A 12364-nucleotide genomic window follows, 5' to 3' on the forward strand; every position below is an offset into this window, starting at 1 on the left:
TGTGTGTGTGTGTGTGTGTGTGTGTGTGTGTGTGTGTGTGTGTGTGTGCACATGTGCATGTGTGTATTTATCCCGCTCTCTCTCTCCCTCAATGTAATCCTCTGATTTGTTGGATTGACCCCACTTAATTCAATGGAACAGAATCGCTGTGACAGCAACACTGAATGGATTTTCAATGTGCTGCACCTGCTCTAATAAGTTTAAGGAGAACCTCTCTCCAACCGACCAGGGGGCTGACAGAAGCACAGTCCAACACACAAGATACACACAAACACCTTTTACCAGCAAGAGGACACAGGCCCTTTTCTTGCTCCGCTACACACACAGACACATTCACAAAGCCATAATAAAGACAGGTTCTGAACTCTGCGTTTACACTGTATGTTTGTTGAGGTATTCTGGTTCCCATACACTCTTTTGTGCGCGGGGTTTGTGAAATGACACATTATCCTAAAAAGGGCTGTCCTATATCTCAATCAGCAACTCTTTAGGCTGACAAATGATTATCCTGTGCTTGTGTCTTCTGAAGAATTTTCCAACTGCTATTTTTCTAATAGAGGGAAGTTGGATGATTCACCCCTGCTCTCTCTTGCCTCTCTATTGAATCTGTCTGTTGTTGTTATAGTGCAGAAGCAGACCCCATCCTTCACAAAGATCAATCCTTAAACAATATTCTCCTGGTTAGCAATAGGGAAGTGCTCGGATGATACAAACGACTGTAGGATATGCACTGCATCCATCTCCCGGGAAAGCAATGTACTTATTAATTGTGAGGAATTTTGAAGTCATTAAACAAACATGTTTCTCAGTAACTCAGTGCCATTGGCAAAAGCGGTACAATGTTACAGTCTGACCTCTACTGGTTACATCTAAAAATTACAACAGAAAAAAAGGTCACGCATTAATAAAAAAAAAATTGCTTATAAACATTTCCTCTCACTCTCTTCCTTTTGAATTTTACCTAAACATGTACATACACCAAAAATGGTTACAATGCATGCTTCATATGTGGCACCCCTAAATGGTTCTTTAAACCATTTTGAAGGGTTTACCAAAGCCTGCATGGTTCTACAGAGCACCCCAAGAACCCTTTTTTAAACAGTGTAGATTGGCAACAGGGTAAGATGCTCACAGACTGTAGGACAAGGGTAGTTTGCTCAGCTATTTGCAGTGTGTCTACTGTGTGCCAGTAAGCCATCCTTTATCCTTTTAACGCTACACGTCTTTCACATCAGGAAAAAGAGCCAGACAGTCTGATCCTCGTAAACTCCACCTCGTAATTTTGCACTGTTTCAGCTATTCACTTTTTTATTCCCCAACAACAATAACCAAAGTGGTCGTCATTGTCTCGCATAAATCTACAAGAAAGGCTTACACATTCAAAACACAGATGTGTGTCTGTGTCTGTGTGTGTGTGTGTGTGTGTGTGTGTGTGTATGATTACCCTGACGTATTAAGTTTCAGTTTGCCTATGTTGCCGTAGAGCAGAGCCTATATTTGTCCTTTTATCTCTTTGTCTTTGAGGGAATATCTGTCTGTTGGACAGTTATGACCGTTTTTTTCCCCTTTGTGCTACCATGAATCTCCTTTTGTCTTTATACGTGTGTGTGTGTGTGTGTGTGTGTGTGTGTGTGTGTGTGTGCATGCACATGTTTGAGTGTGGGTACGTGTTGACACGGGCAGTTGACCCATTGTATCACTGTAATTCTTCAGATGCCCAGACGCCGGTGGTGTTGTTGTCCTGCCGTAGGCTCTGGGGCTCGGTGACCTCTGTAAGGTGATCGTGGGCCCTGAAGCCGAACGTGCAAAAAAGCCGCCTCATTAATTCTGCCGTACCTCAGAAAAGACTCTATTACCGGAGTGCACGAATCTTAGTGCTGAGAACAGCCATTCCGACTCCCATTGATTTTTTTTCTCTCACCACATCTCTCTCTCTCTCCCTCTCTCTCTCTCTATCCATCTCTCTCTTTCTCCCTCGCTCTGTTTTTCAAGCCCTCTTCAGCCTCGCAAGACTCGGCCCCGTATTGAATCATCCAAATATCCTAATGCTGCCCTGATGAATGCTAACTGGACAAGGGCCTTGGCAAATGATTAATGAAGATGTTATGGCTAGACCTACCCTGTAAATCAACTGCCTCGTCGCCGTGGCCTCGGTTAGGGTAACTAGTGACGGGATATTAATCATAGACAGTGTACCTGCAACCATCTGCACAAGCGGTCAGCTTCTGACAACAAAGAGTACAAGAATGGAATAAAGCAGGCAGGGCAAGGTTAATTTTGTTATTTATTATAAGCTACTCAGTGGTAAGTAAAAAAAAAATCAATAAAATACATTCAATAAAATAAATAAATAAGCAAAAGTTAAAGCGTAATCTGCAAGTTGCAACTCCAGGAAGTCATGTATAAATAGTTAACTGCCATTCATAAGATTGCTCACAAGGAAGTTTTTGAGGAGAAAAATAAGAGCACGTGTGAGTTACACGGTCTGATAAGCACCATAATTTGCCAATTGAAGTATATTGCTCAGGAGTATAAACAATACCACATTGTCTAGGTCCAATGAGGAAAGCATGGTCATTAAAGGAATACGCCACCCAAAAATGAAATTAAGCTAGTCTCGGTCACCCACAGAGTTAGAACAGTGAAAAAAAACCGGTTAAAATCCGTCCGGGCATTCTCCTGCTTTGGGAGCAGCGATGTTAGCTTTAGCTTAGAACAGTTGCTGTAGATGAAGGGTGTCAGTGAGCACGGCCTCCAAAAAAGTGACGAGACGTCTACATTTTTTTCTAAATATATCTTGGGAGCCGTGTGTTAAAAACGAGTACAAATCATAATGCAAAATCGAACGAGACTATTACCTGGGCAGATCTTTACTTGGAACTATTTTCAGCCTCATCGCCGACGAAGCACCGCTAGCTAGGCGCAAAGTTCTCACGTAGCAGTTTTGTAAACTCCCAACTAGATTCGACTGGAACTTCACAAGTGGTGCTACGTGAGAACTTTGCGCCTAGCTAGCGGTGCTTCGTCGGCGATGAGGCTGAAAATAGTTTAACCGGGTTTTTTTCACTGTTCTAACTCTGGGGGTGACCGAGACTAGCTTAATTTCATTTTTGGGTGGCGTATTCCTTTAAAGACTATATTTATCGGCCCATCTGTTTCCAGCACTTTATGTGAAGCGATCTCTCAATACAGGGCAGGCACATCTGAGATGGGCTGCAGAAGGAGTATGCCCCTTTAGAGAAGTGTTGTTTCTGGAAAACAAGTTGTCTTGGTATTCAAATCCCTCTGCAGGTCCACTAGTTACCCACAGCTCTGAAGCCCACACCTTTCATATACAACGTATTAACACAGTTACAGTATCTACGTTAGATGCATCATAAACTAAAAGCCTTTGTGTGTTGTTTGCTAAAAACTGCTACTGAAATACACTCATTCATCCATTACCTTTACCCAAAATGCACATGTCAAAACAATCTGTAACCAGTCTCCAAAATCAGAGCTACAGCACTACAAAGGATTCATGTTTGCACTTTGGTATGCACAACATGGAGGCCAATTTTGTAAAATGTGTTCAAGTAAAAGGAAGATTAGGACAAGGAAGATAAGGAGGAGTAGGGAAAGGAGGAAGAACACAAGAAGGCACAAGAGGTGGAACTGTCACTACATATGCAACAGCAACAACTCTCCTCTGGGTGAAGGACAGGATCTGGCCTGGCTACTCCATTCTAGACTGTGCTTCCCCTGATATGTGGACAAGGTGTTGATGTTGATGATGTGCTGTGCCCAAACTCCAGTTTACTGCAATTTAAAATGTGTATTGTTTTTGCTCTACAATATTCATTCAATCTACAGTTACGTTAAATTATGTAGTATTCGGGGGGGGGGGGGGGGGCTTTGTTTTGTTGGCATGAACATATTTGGAAGGAGGTATTCATTTGTTGTTTGTGCGTAAGGCTGTGATGTAAAGATAACATTTTTGGAAGAGGTTACGTACAGTAGTTTTAAATGATGGGTGTGCTTTCACAAGAAATGTAAGATGTTTTCTCATTTCTGTGTTTTTTTTTTTTTTTTGGGGGGGGGGGGGTGTAAAGTTTTGAAGAGGAGGGCCCTAAACATTTTGAGCATGCATTATTCTGTGCCTGTAGGTACGTACCTAAAACAACTATACAATTATCATTTGCTTGTTTGTCTCGGATAGAATTGCTTGAAAGTTGAAAGTACTGTATATATCTAGCAGTGCTTATATGCAGATTTATCTGCAAGATGGTTCCATGGTTATGCCATGCACTCTCATCCAGGAGAATACAGTAACTTTCAAAACCCATCAAATACACAAGAAGAAACAAATAATGTTATTGACAACTTAAAGCATTACTTGCTATTAGCTCAAGTTTTATGATGGGGGAGACTGATTAAACATGTGACAATTTTAATGACTTCTTATCATTGTTTTGTAACCTTTGATTATGCACGAGACAATTCCTTCCCGTATTTAAGCTCAATAAAGTCCCACTCACGTTTTCTGTTGACCTTCTGGATGAGGGAAGTTCACCTCCATCTCTATAAAAGGGCAAAACCATGTAGACAGGACACAATCAGTCAGGAAGGATCAAGAAGAGTACAAGTCAAGACAAGAAAGAAGAACAAATTTGTTTGGTAAGCATCTCACTTTGTCCGTTTTTTTGTTTGTTTATTTGTTTGTTTGGTTGGTTGGTTGGTTGGTTGGTTGGTTGGGGCTTTTTTTTACAATTGGCAAAATGCACAATATTACTAAAACATTTAAATAATTTTCATATGCATGCATTTGTTTATGAATTGCTGTCTGGCTGCTTGAACTGCTGTTGCCAAAATCAAAGTCATCATTATTCACTGCACAACTGATGGAATTGTATATCCAACACATGTACTGTACCATATAATTCAAATATTTTAATATAATACTTCTACTGCTGACAACCTGTTTCCTTTTTTTCAAATCCTAGCATACATCCTTCTGCAGCCACATGGAGTACCTGGGTGTGCTCTGCCTCTTGGTGTCACTGCTTCACCTGGCTCCTCTCCAGGCCTGCAGAGTAGGGAATAAGGAGGAATGTGACAGAGCCCCTTTTGTTCCTAGTCACAGTCTCGTTGGTGAGGGTTTTAATGTGGTGACGCTTCAGAGCAAAGGTGCTTACGTTGTTGACATGCAGACCTACCTTACCCCTACCAACACCTGTACGCTGTGTACCAACCCTCTCATGGGAGACCAACAGCAGAAACTGCCCTTGTCTGTGCTGGACTGGCGAGCCTTCAGTACTTGCAGTCAAAGTCTGTCCAGTTCCGTGTTTAGCTCTGTTAGTTCTCTTACGGAAAGCTCCACCTCGTCCATTGAGAATGACTGGAAGGTCGGCATGGGCCTGTCTGGAGTTGCTAATGCGCAGCTAGCGGGTAGTCAGTCAGCCGAGTCCAAGTTTGCCTCGCACAGGCAAAGAGTGGACAAGACTTCATTCACCTCCCATCATCTTACCTGTTCTCATTACCGGTCAGTGCAAAGATTGGACACACATATACACTGTCTCTTGTTTCTTTGGGACTGTATGGTCCTGAAAATATTGTCATAACAATTAGATATTGTCTTTGTTTATGTAGGCCTAAAGCACATTGAATGACCTCTGTGTTTGAAATGTGCTATATAAATAAACTTGACTTGACTTGACTTGTCTAACAACATAACCAATTCTCTCCCTCTCTTTTTACAGCTACCGTGTCCCCAGCGCACCACCCCTGAGTCCAGAGTTTCAGCGACATGTCGACTCCCTCCCCCACGAATACTCCATAAACACTGCCTACCTGTACCAGCGCTTTATCAATACCTACGGCACTCACTACATCCAGCAGGTGAATCTTGGTGGGAGGTTTAAAAAGGTAACGTCTGTCCGCACTTGCTTGTCCACTTTAAACAAGATCTCTGCTACCCAGGTGGAGAACTGCCTGAGGGTAGGTATCTCAGTGGGTCTTGGTCTAGTTGACGCCTCTACATCCAGTGGCAGCTGCAGAAAAGTGCTAAACAACCAGGACAGTGTGACAGGGTACAATCTGGGATTTCTGAACGACATCACCATGGTGTCGGGCGGAGATGGGTGGCCAGGTGTCTTTTCCATGACCCGGAATGACTCGGACGGCTTCCACAGGTGGCTCGGCAGCATCAAGCAGAACCCCGAGATCGTGTCCTATACTCTCTTCCCCATCCACGAGCTGGTGAGCAACACCACTGTGAGGGGTCACCTCCAGCAGGAGGTCAGGAAGTACATCTTAGACAATGGCGTGGCAAAAAAGCCCAATCCCCAATCGTGTGGATGGAATCGGCCCAACCTCTCCCCAGATTGCTGCCCGCTGCGCACACACAGGGGCCGGCTCAGAGTGTCAGTGCTCAGGGCCTGGGGTCTGAAGGGGGACCCTGTGGGTCGTACCGAGGGCTACGTTAGATTCTGGTATGACGGCCACTACCGAAGAACAAGATGGATCAAATCAAATGACAACCCTGTATGGAACTCACACTTTGACCTGGGAAATGTTGACACAAGGGCGAAGCTTAGAATTGAGGCTTGGGACAAAGACGTAAAACACGACGACAGATTAGGACGATGTGAGTTCTACCTGAGACCAGGAAGTCACCACCATACCTGTTGGCTAAAGCGTGGTCGCTTCACATTTTCATACAACCTTCAGTGTGATCCATACCTGACTGGCCCAACGTGTAATATTTACTGGCCCAGACCATGAAAATGAGTGCATGTTTACAGTAATTCAGTTTAGATGGACTTCAGCGTCCGCTATTTGTTTTTGAGAGACGGCATGTGTGCTCATATCTTCAGCAGGCAGTAAAATTCAGTAAGAGAAGCTATTTGAAATGTTCATAACAGTAACCTGGCACAGTGTCTGGAGAACAGGCGATGTATGTCTAAAACATTACGTGGTAAAAACATACTTATGGTATTACTGATTTGTTATTTGTATATTATTTGTATATTATTACTATCTGCATGTAAATAAAATGCTCCACTCAACACATTTCTGACCTAAGTGCTTTGATTTTAGTGATATCTATGACATGACACCCCTGAGAAAGGTACTGACAATGGATACTCTAGTTCTTCATGAGCCTAATTGTACAGCTTTTCTTGATTGTTAAAACACATCTCTTGAATTTATGCCTTTGCTAGCCAAAACTCTAAACATAAATCCATAACTTACTCCTCAATCCCCAAAATGCCCACCTTTACAACCATTACACGATGAGCACAATATACACAAGACAGCAAATACACATGTCGAAACATGTGTACAGTATTGTACAGTACAGTAGCCTACTTGTGTACAGTACTAAAAATATATATTGTAAATTAAATTTAGTGGAAAAAGTGCTTCAGCACTGTAAATGTGTGTTTTGTTGCAAAGGTTCAAAACAGGAGAACACTGATGAGCTATTTCAGAAAAATGGCAAACACAGACTTCTAAGAAACATTAATGCAACAGTGACCTCTAGAGTTAAAATTGTTTAATGCCATGCAGTTTTCTTTGTTTTAAATTAATTTGACATAGCCTACCTGAAAAGTAGTTTGTCCTATTGATGATTTGTAGCTTTGCTTATTCCTGACTTAATCAGTTGATTAGGAGAACACAAGAGGATGATATTTGTAGGTTATCCTGCAAGAAGAGACAGCAATCATCCATGTAAGGGAGGAAAAAATAGGCAACAAAATGTACGATAAGATCATCACATCACTTCTAACCAGAGCCACACGTAGGCTAAAGAGATTAGCCTACACAGCCCCGCAATTAGCTCTGCTTCTTTGGATATCAGAAATGTCTCATCAGTTTGCCTATACTGTAACTAGCTGCTATCAGACTGGGCAATCTTACTCCCCGCTCATCCCATAGCTTTTTTATTTAGGCTCTTAACCAAACATAACATAACATAACATAACATAACATACTGTAACATAACATAACATAAAACAACATAAATTCAACTAGCTTACTAATTATCAACGTGTTTTCACTAGGCTACATTGTAGCCTATAAGTAGCCTAACTCTTACACCACTTCTAGGTTCTTATACATAGCCTACATTTCAGAAGAAAAAATATATTTACCTGAGTTACCTTAATCTAATGCATAATTCCCTCGCAGACAGTAGGCTATCCCATACAGAATAGACACAGTTACGTAGGCTATTTCCAGGGTTGCCAACTTCGGGTGTTTGGCTGGAGTGAGATTTTGAAGAGGGGGGGGGGGGGGTGCATTTGGCTTATTTGAGGGCCACGCAAAAAAAAATAAAATAAATGGGTGCCGAAGATATCAGCACAATCTTTTATTTATTATAAGCTACTCAGTGGTAAGTAAAAAAAAAAATCAATAAAATACATTCAATAAAATAAATAAATAAGCAAAAGTTAAAGCGTAATCTGCAAGTTGCAACTCCAGGAAGTCATGTATAAATAGTTAACTGCCATTCATAAGATTGCTCACAAGGAAGTTTTTGAGGAGAAAAATAAGAGCACGTGTGAGTTACACGGTCTGATAAGCACCATAACTTGCCAATTGAAGTATATTGCTCAGGAGTATAAACAATACCACATTGTCTAGGTCCAATGAGGAAAGCATGGTCATTAAAGACTATATTTATCGGCCCGTCTGTTTCCAGCACTTTATGTGAAGCGATCTCTCAATACAGGGCAGGCACATCTGAGATGGGCTGCAGAAGGAGTATGCCCCTTTAGAGAAGTGTTGTTTCTGGAAAACAAGTTGTCTTGGTATTCAAATCCCTCTGCAGGTCCACTAGTTACCCACAGCTCTGAAGCCCACACCTTTCATATACAACGTATTAACACAGTTATCTACGTTAGATGCATCATAAACTAAAAGCCTTTGTGTGTTGTTTGCTAAAAACTGCTACTGAAATACACTCATTCATCCATTACCTTTACCCAAAATGCACATGTCAAAACAATCTGTAACCAGTCTCCAAAATCAGAGCTACAGCACTACAAAGGATTCATGTTTGCACTTTGGTATGCACAACATGGAGGCCAATTTTGTAAAATGTGTTCAAGTAAAAGGAAGATTAGGACAAGGAAGATAAGGAGGAGTAGGGAAAGGAGGAAGAACACAAGAAGGCACAAGAGGTGGAACTGTCACTACATATGGTACAACCCCAGCAACAACTCTCCTCTGGGTGAAGGACAGGATCTGGCCTGGCTACTCCATTCTAGACTGTGCTTCCCCTGATATGTGGACAAGGTGTTGATGTTGATGATGTGCTGTGCCCAAACTCCAGTTTACTGCAATTTAAAATGTGTATTGTTTTTGCTCTACAATATTCATTCAATCTACAGTTACGTTAAATTATGTAGTATTCGGGGGGGGGGGGGGGGCTTTGTTTTGTTGGCATGAACATATTTGGAAGGAGGTATTCATTTGTTGTTTGTGCGTAAGGCTGTGATGTAAAGATAACATTTTTGGAAGAGGTTACGTACAGTAGTTTTAAATGATGGGTGTGCTTTCACAAGAAATGTAAGATGTTTTCTCATTTCTGTGTTTTTTTTTTTTGGGGGGGGGGGGGGGGGTGTAAAGTTTTGAAGAGGAGGGCCCTAAACATTTTGAGCATGCATTATTCTGTGCCTGTAGGTACGTACCTAAAACAACTATACAATTATCATTTGCTTGTTTGTCTCGGATAGAATTGCTTGAAAGTTGAAAGTACTGTATATATCTAGCAGTGCTTATATGCAGATTTATCTGCAAGATGGTTCCATGGTTATGCCATGCACTCTCATCCAGGAGAATACAGTAACTTTCAAAACCCATCAAATACACAAGTAGAAACAAAACATGTTATTGACAAGTTTTATGATGGGGGAGATTGTTTAAACATCAACAAGTGACCATATGACTTCTTATCTTTGATTTGTAACCTTTGATTATGCCCGAGACAATTCCTTCCCATATTTAAGCTCAATAAAGTCCCACTCACGTTTTCTGATGACCTTCTGGATGAGGGAAGTTCACCTCCATCTCTATAAAAGGGCAAAACCATGTAGACAGGACACAATCAGTAAGGAAGGATCAAGAAGAGTACAAGACTAGAAAGAAGAGCCCGTTTGATTGGTGAGCGTCTTTGCAAATGGCAAACTGCAAAATATTACAAAAACTATGATTTAAATGATTTTATATGATTGCATTTGTATATAAATTCAACGCTGTATGGCTGCTTGAACTACTGTTGCCAAAGTCATAGTCATTATTATTCACTGCACAGCTGACGGATTTGTGCATACAAAGCATGCACCTTATCATTTAAAATATGATTTGAATATAATGCTTCTACTATTGACATCCTGTTTTCTTTTTTTTCAAATCCTAGCATCCTTCTGCAGCCACATGGCGAACCTGAGTTTGCTCTGCCTCTTGGTGTCACTGCTTCACCTGGCTCCTCTCCAGGCCTGCAAAGTAGGGAATAAGGAGGAATGTGACAGAGCCCCTTTTGTTCCTAGTCACAGTCTCGTTGGTGAGGGTTTTAATGTGGTGACGCTTCAGCGCAAAGGTGCTTACGTTGTTGACATGCAGACCTATCTTACCCCTACCAACACCTGTACACTGTGTACCAACCCTCTCATGGGAGACCAACAGCAGAAACTGCCCTTGTCTGTGCTGGACTGGCGAGCCTTCAGTACTTGCAGTCAAAGTCTGTCCAGTTCTGTGTTTAGCTCTGTTAGTTCTCTTACGGAAAGCTCCACCTCGTCCATTGAGAATGACTGGAAGGTCGGCATGGGTGTGTCTGGAGTTGCTAATGCGCAGCTAGCGGGTAGTCAATCAGCCGAGTCCAAGTTTGCCTTGCACAGGCAAAGAGTGGACAAGACTTCATTCACCTCCCATCATCTTACCTGTTCTCATTACCGGTCAGTGCAAAGATTGGACACACATATACACTGTCTCTTGTTTCTTTGGGTACTGTATGGTCCTGAAAATATTGTCATAACAAATATATTGTCTGTTTATGTAAAACACATTGAATGACCTCTGTGTATGAAATGCGCTATATAAATAAACTTGACTTGAATTGGCTTGGCTTGGCTTGGCTTGGCTTGGCTTGGCATGACTTGACTTGACTAACCAATTCTCTCCCTCTCTTTTTACAGCTACCGTGTCCCCAGCGCACCACCCCTGAATCCAGAGTTTCAGCAACATGTCGACTCCCTCCCCCACGAATACTCTATAAACACTGCCTACCTGTACCAGCGCTTTATCAATACCTACGGCACTCACTACATCCAGCAGGTGAATCTTGGTGGGAGGTTTAAAAAGGTAACGTCTGTCCGCACTTGCTTGTCCACTTTAAACAAGATCTCTGCTACCCAGGTGGAGAACTGCCTGAGGGTAGGTATCTCAGTGGGTCTTGGTCTAGTTGACGCCTCTACATCCAGTGGCAGCTGCAGAAAAGTGCTAAACAACCAGGACAGTGTGACAGGGTACAATCTGGGATTTCTGAACGACATCACCATGGTGTCGGGCGGAGATGGGTGGCCAGGTGTCTTTTCCATGACCCGGAATGACTCGGACGGCTTCCACAGGTGGCTCGGCAGCATCAAGCAGAACCCCGAGATCGTGTCCTATACTCTCTTCCCCATCCACGAGCTGGTGAGCAACACCACTGTGAGGGGTCACCTCCAGCAGGAGGTCAGGAAGTACATCTTAGACAATGGCGTGGCAAAAAAGCCCAATCCCCAATCGTGTGGCTGGAATCGGCCCAACCTCTCCCCAGATTGCTGTCCGCTGGGCACATACAGGGGCCGGCTCAGTGTGTCGGTGCTCAGGGCCTGGGATCTAAAGGGAGACATAACGGGGCGTACCGAGGGCTACGTTAGATTCTGGTATGACGGCCACTACCGAAGAACAAGATGGATCAAATCAAAACACCCTGTATGGAACTCAAACTTTGACCTAGGAAATGTTAACACAGCGGCAAAGCTTACCATTGAGGCCTGGGACAAAGATCCAAGAAAGGATGATAGATTAGGAAGGTGTGAGTTTTACCTGAGACCAGGAAGTCACCACCATACCTGTTGGCTAAAGCGAGGTCGTTTCACATTTTCATACAACCTTCAGTGTGATCCATATCTGACTGGTCCAAAGTGTAATGTTTACTGGCCCAGACCATGAAATAGATTAACTCAGATTTGATCCTTTCTTTTCTTTGATCTTTCTTGATAAATCACTATGTCCCCAGGTCAACTATGAGGTGCTAATGAGGTCTGGAACCTGTTCCTTTTTTTCAGTGGTAGAAATTAAATCAGAGGCTAAATACAACGGGATAAAAAACTCA

At 42.5% G+C, this 12364-nt stretch overlaps 2 protein-coding genes across 2 annotated transcripts in view; both read left to right on the plus strand.

Annotated features, from left to right (window-relative positions):
* The first annotated feature begins 5003 nt into the window (after positions 1-5003).
* LOC134086972 (perforin-1-like) lies at positions 5004-6849 on the plus strand. Its single transcript, XM_062540169.1, has 2 exons — positions 5004-5521; positions 5739-6849. Exons 1-2 carry the CDS (start codon positions 5004-5006, stop codon positions 6760-6762), a joined length of 1542 nt encoding a protein of 513 aa, XP_062396153.1. The 3' UTR covers positions 6763-6849.
* Positions 6850-10422: 3573 nt separating this feature from the next.
* Positions 10423-12364, plus strand: part of LOC134086973 (perforin-1-like) — a gene marked incomplete in the record, with an annotated part of 72157 nt that continues 70215 nt past the window's right edge. Inside the window, 2 exon segments of the mRNA XM_062540171.1 lie at positions 10423-10883; positions 11181-11912. Of these exon segments, the coding sequence (XP_062396155.1) occupies positions 10423-10883; positions 11181-11912 (1193 nt within the window).

Source organism: Sardina pilchardus, chromosome 7, assembly GCF_963854185.1.
Source record: "Sardina pilchardus chromosome 7, fSarPil1.1, whole genome shotgun sequence".
Taxonomy (NCBI): Eukaryota; Metazoa; Chordata; class Actinopteri; order Clupeiformes; family Clupeidae; genus Sardina; species Sardina pilchardus.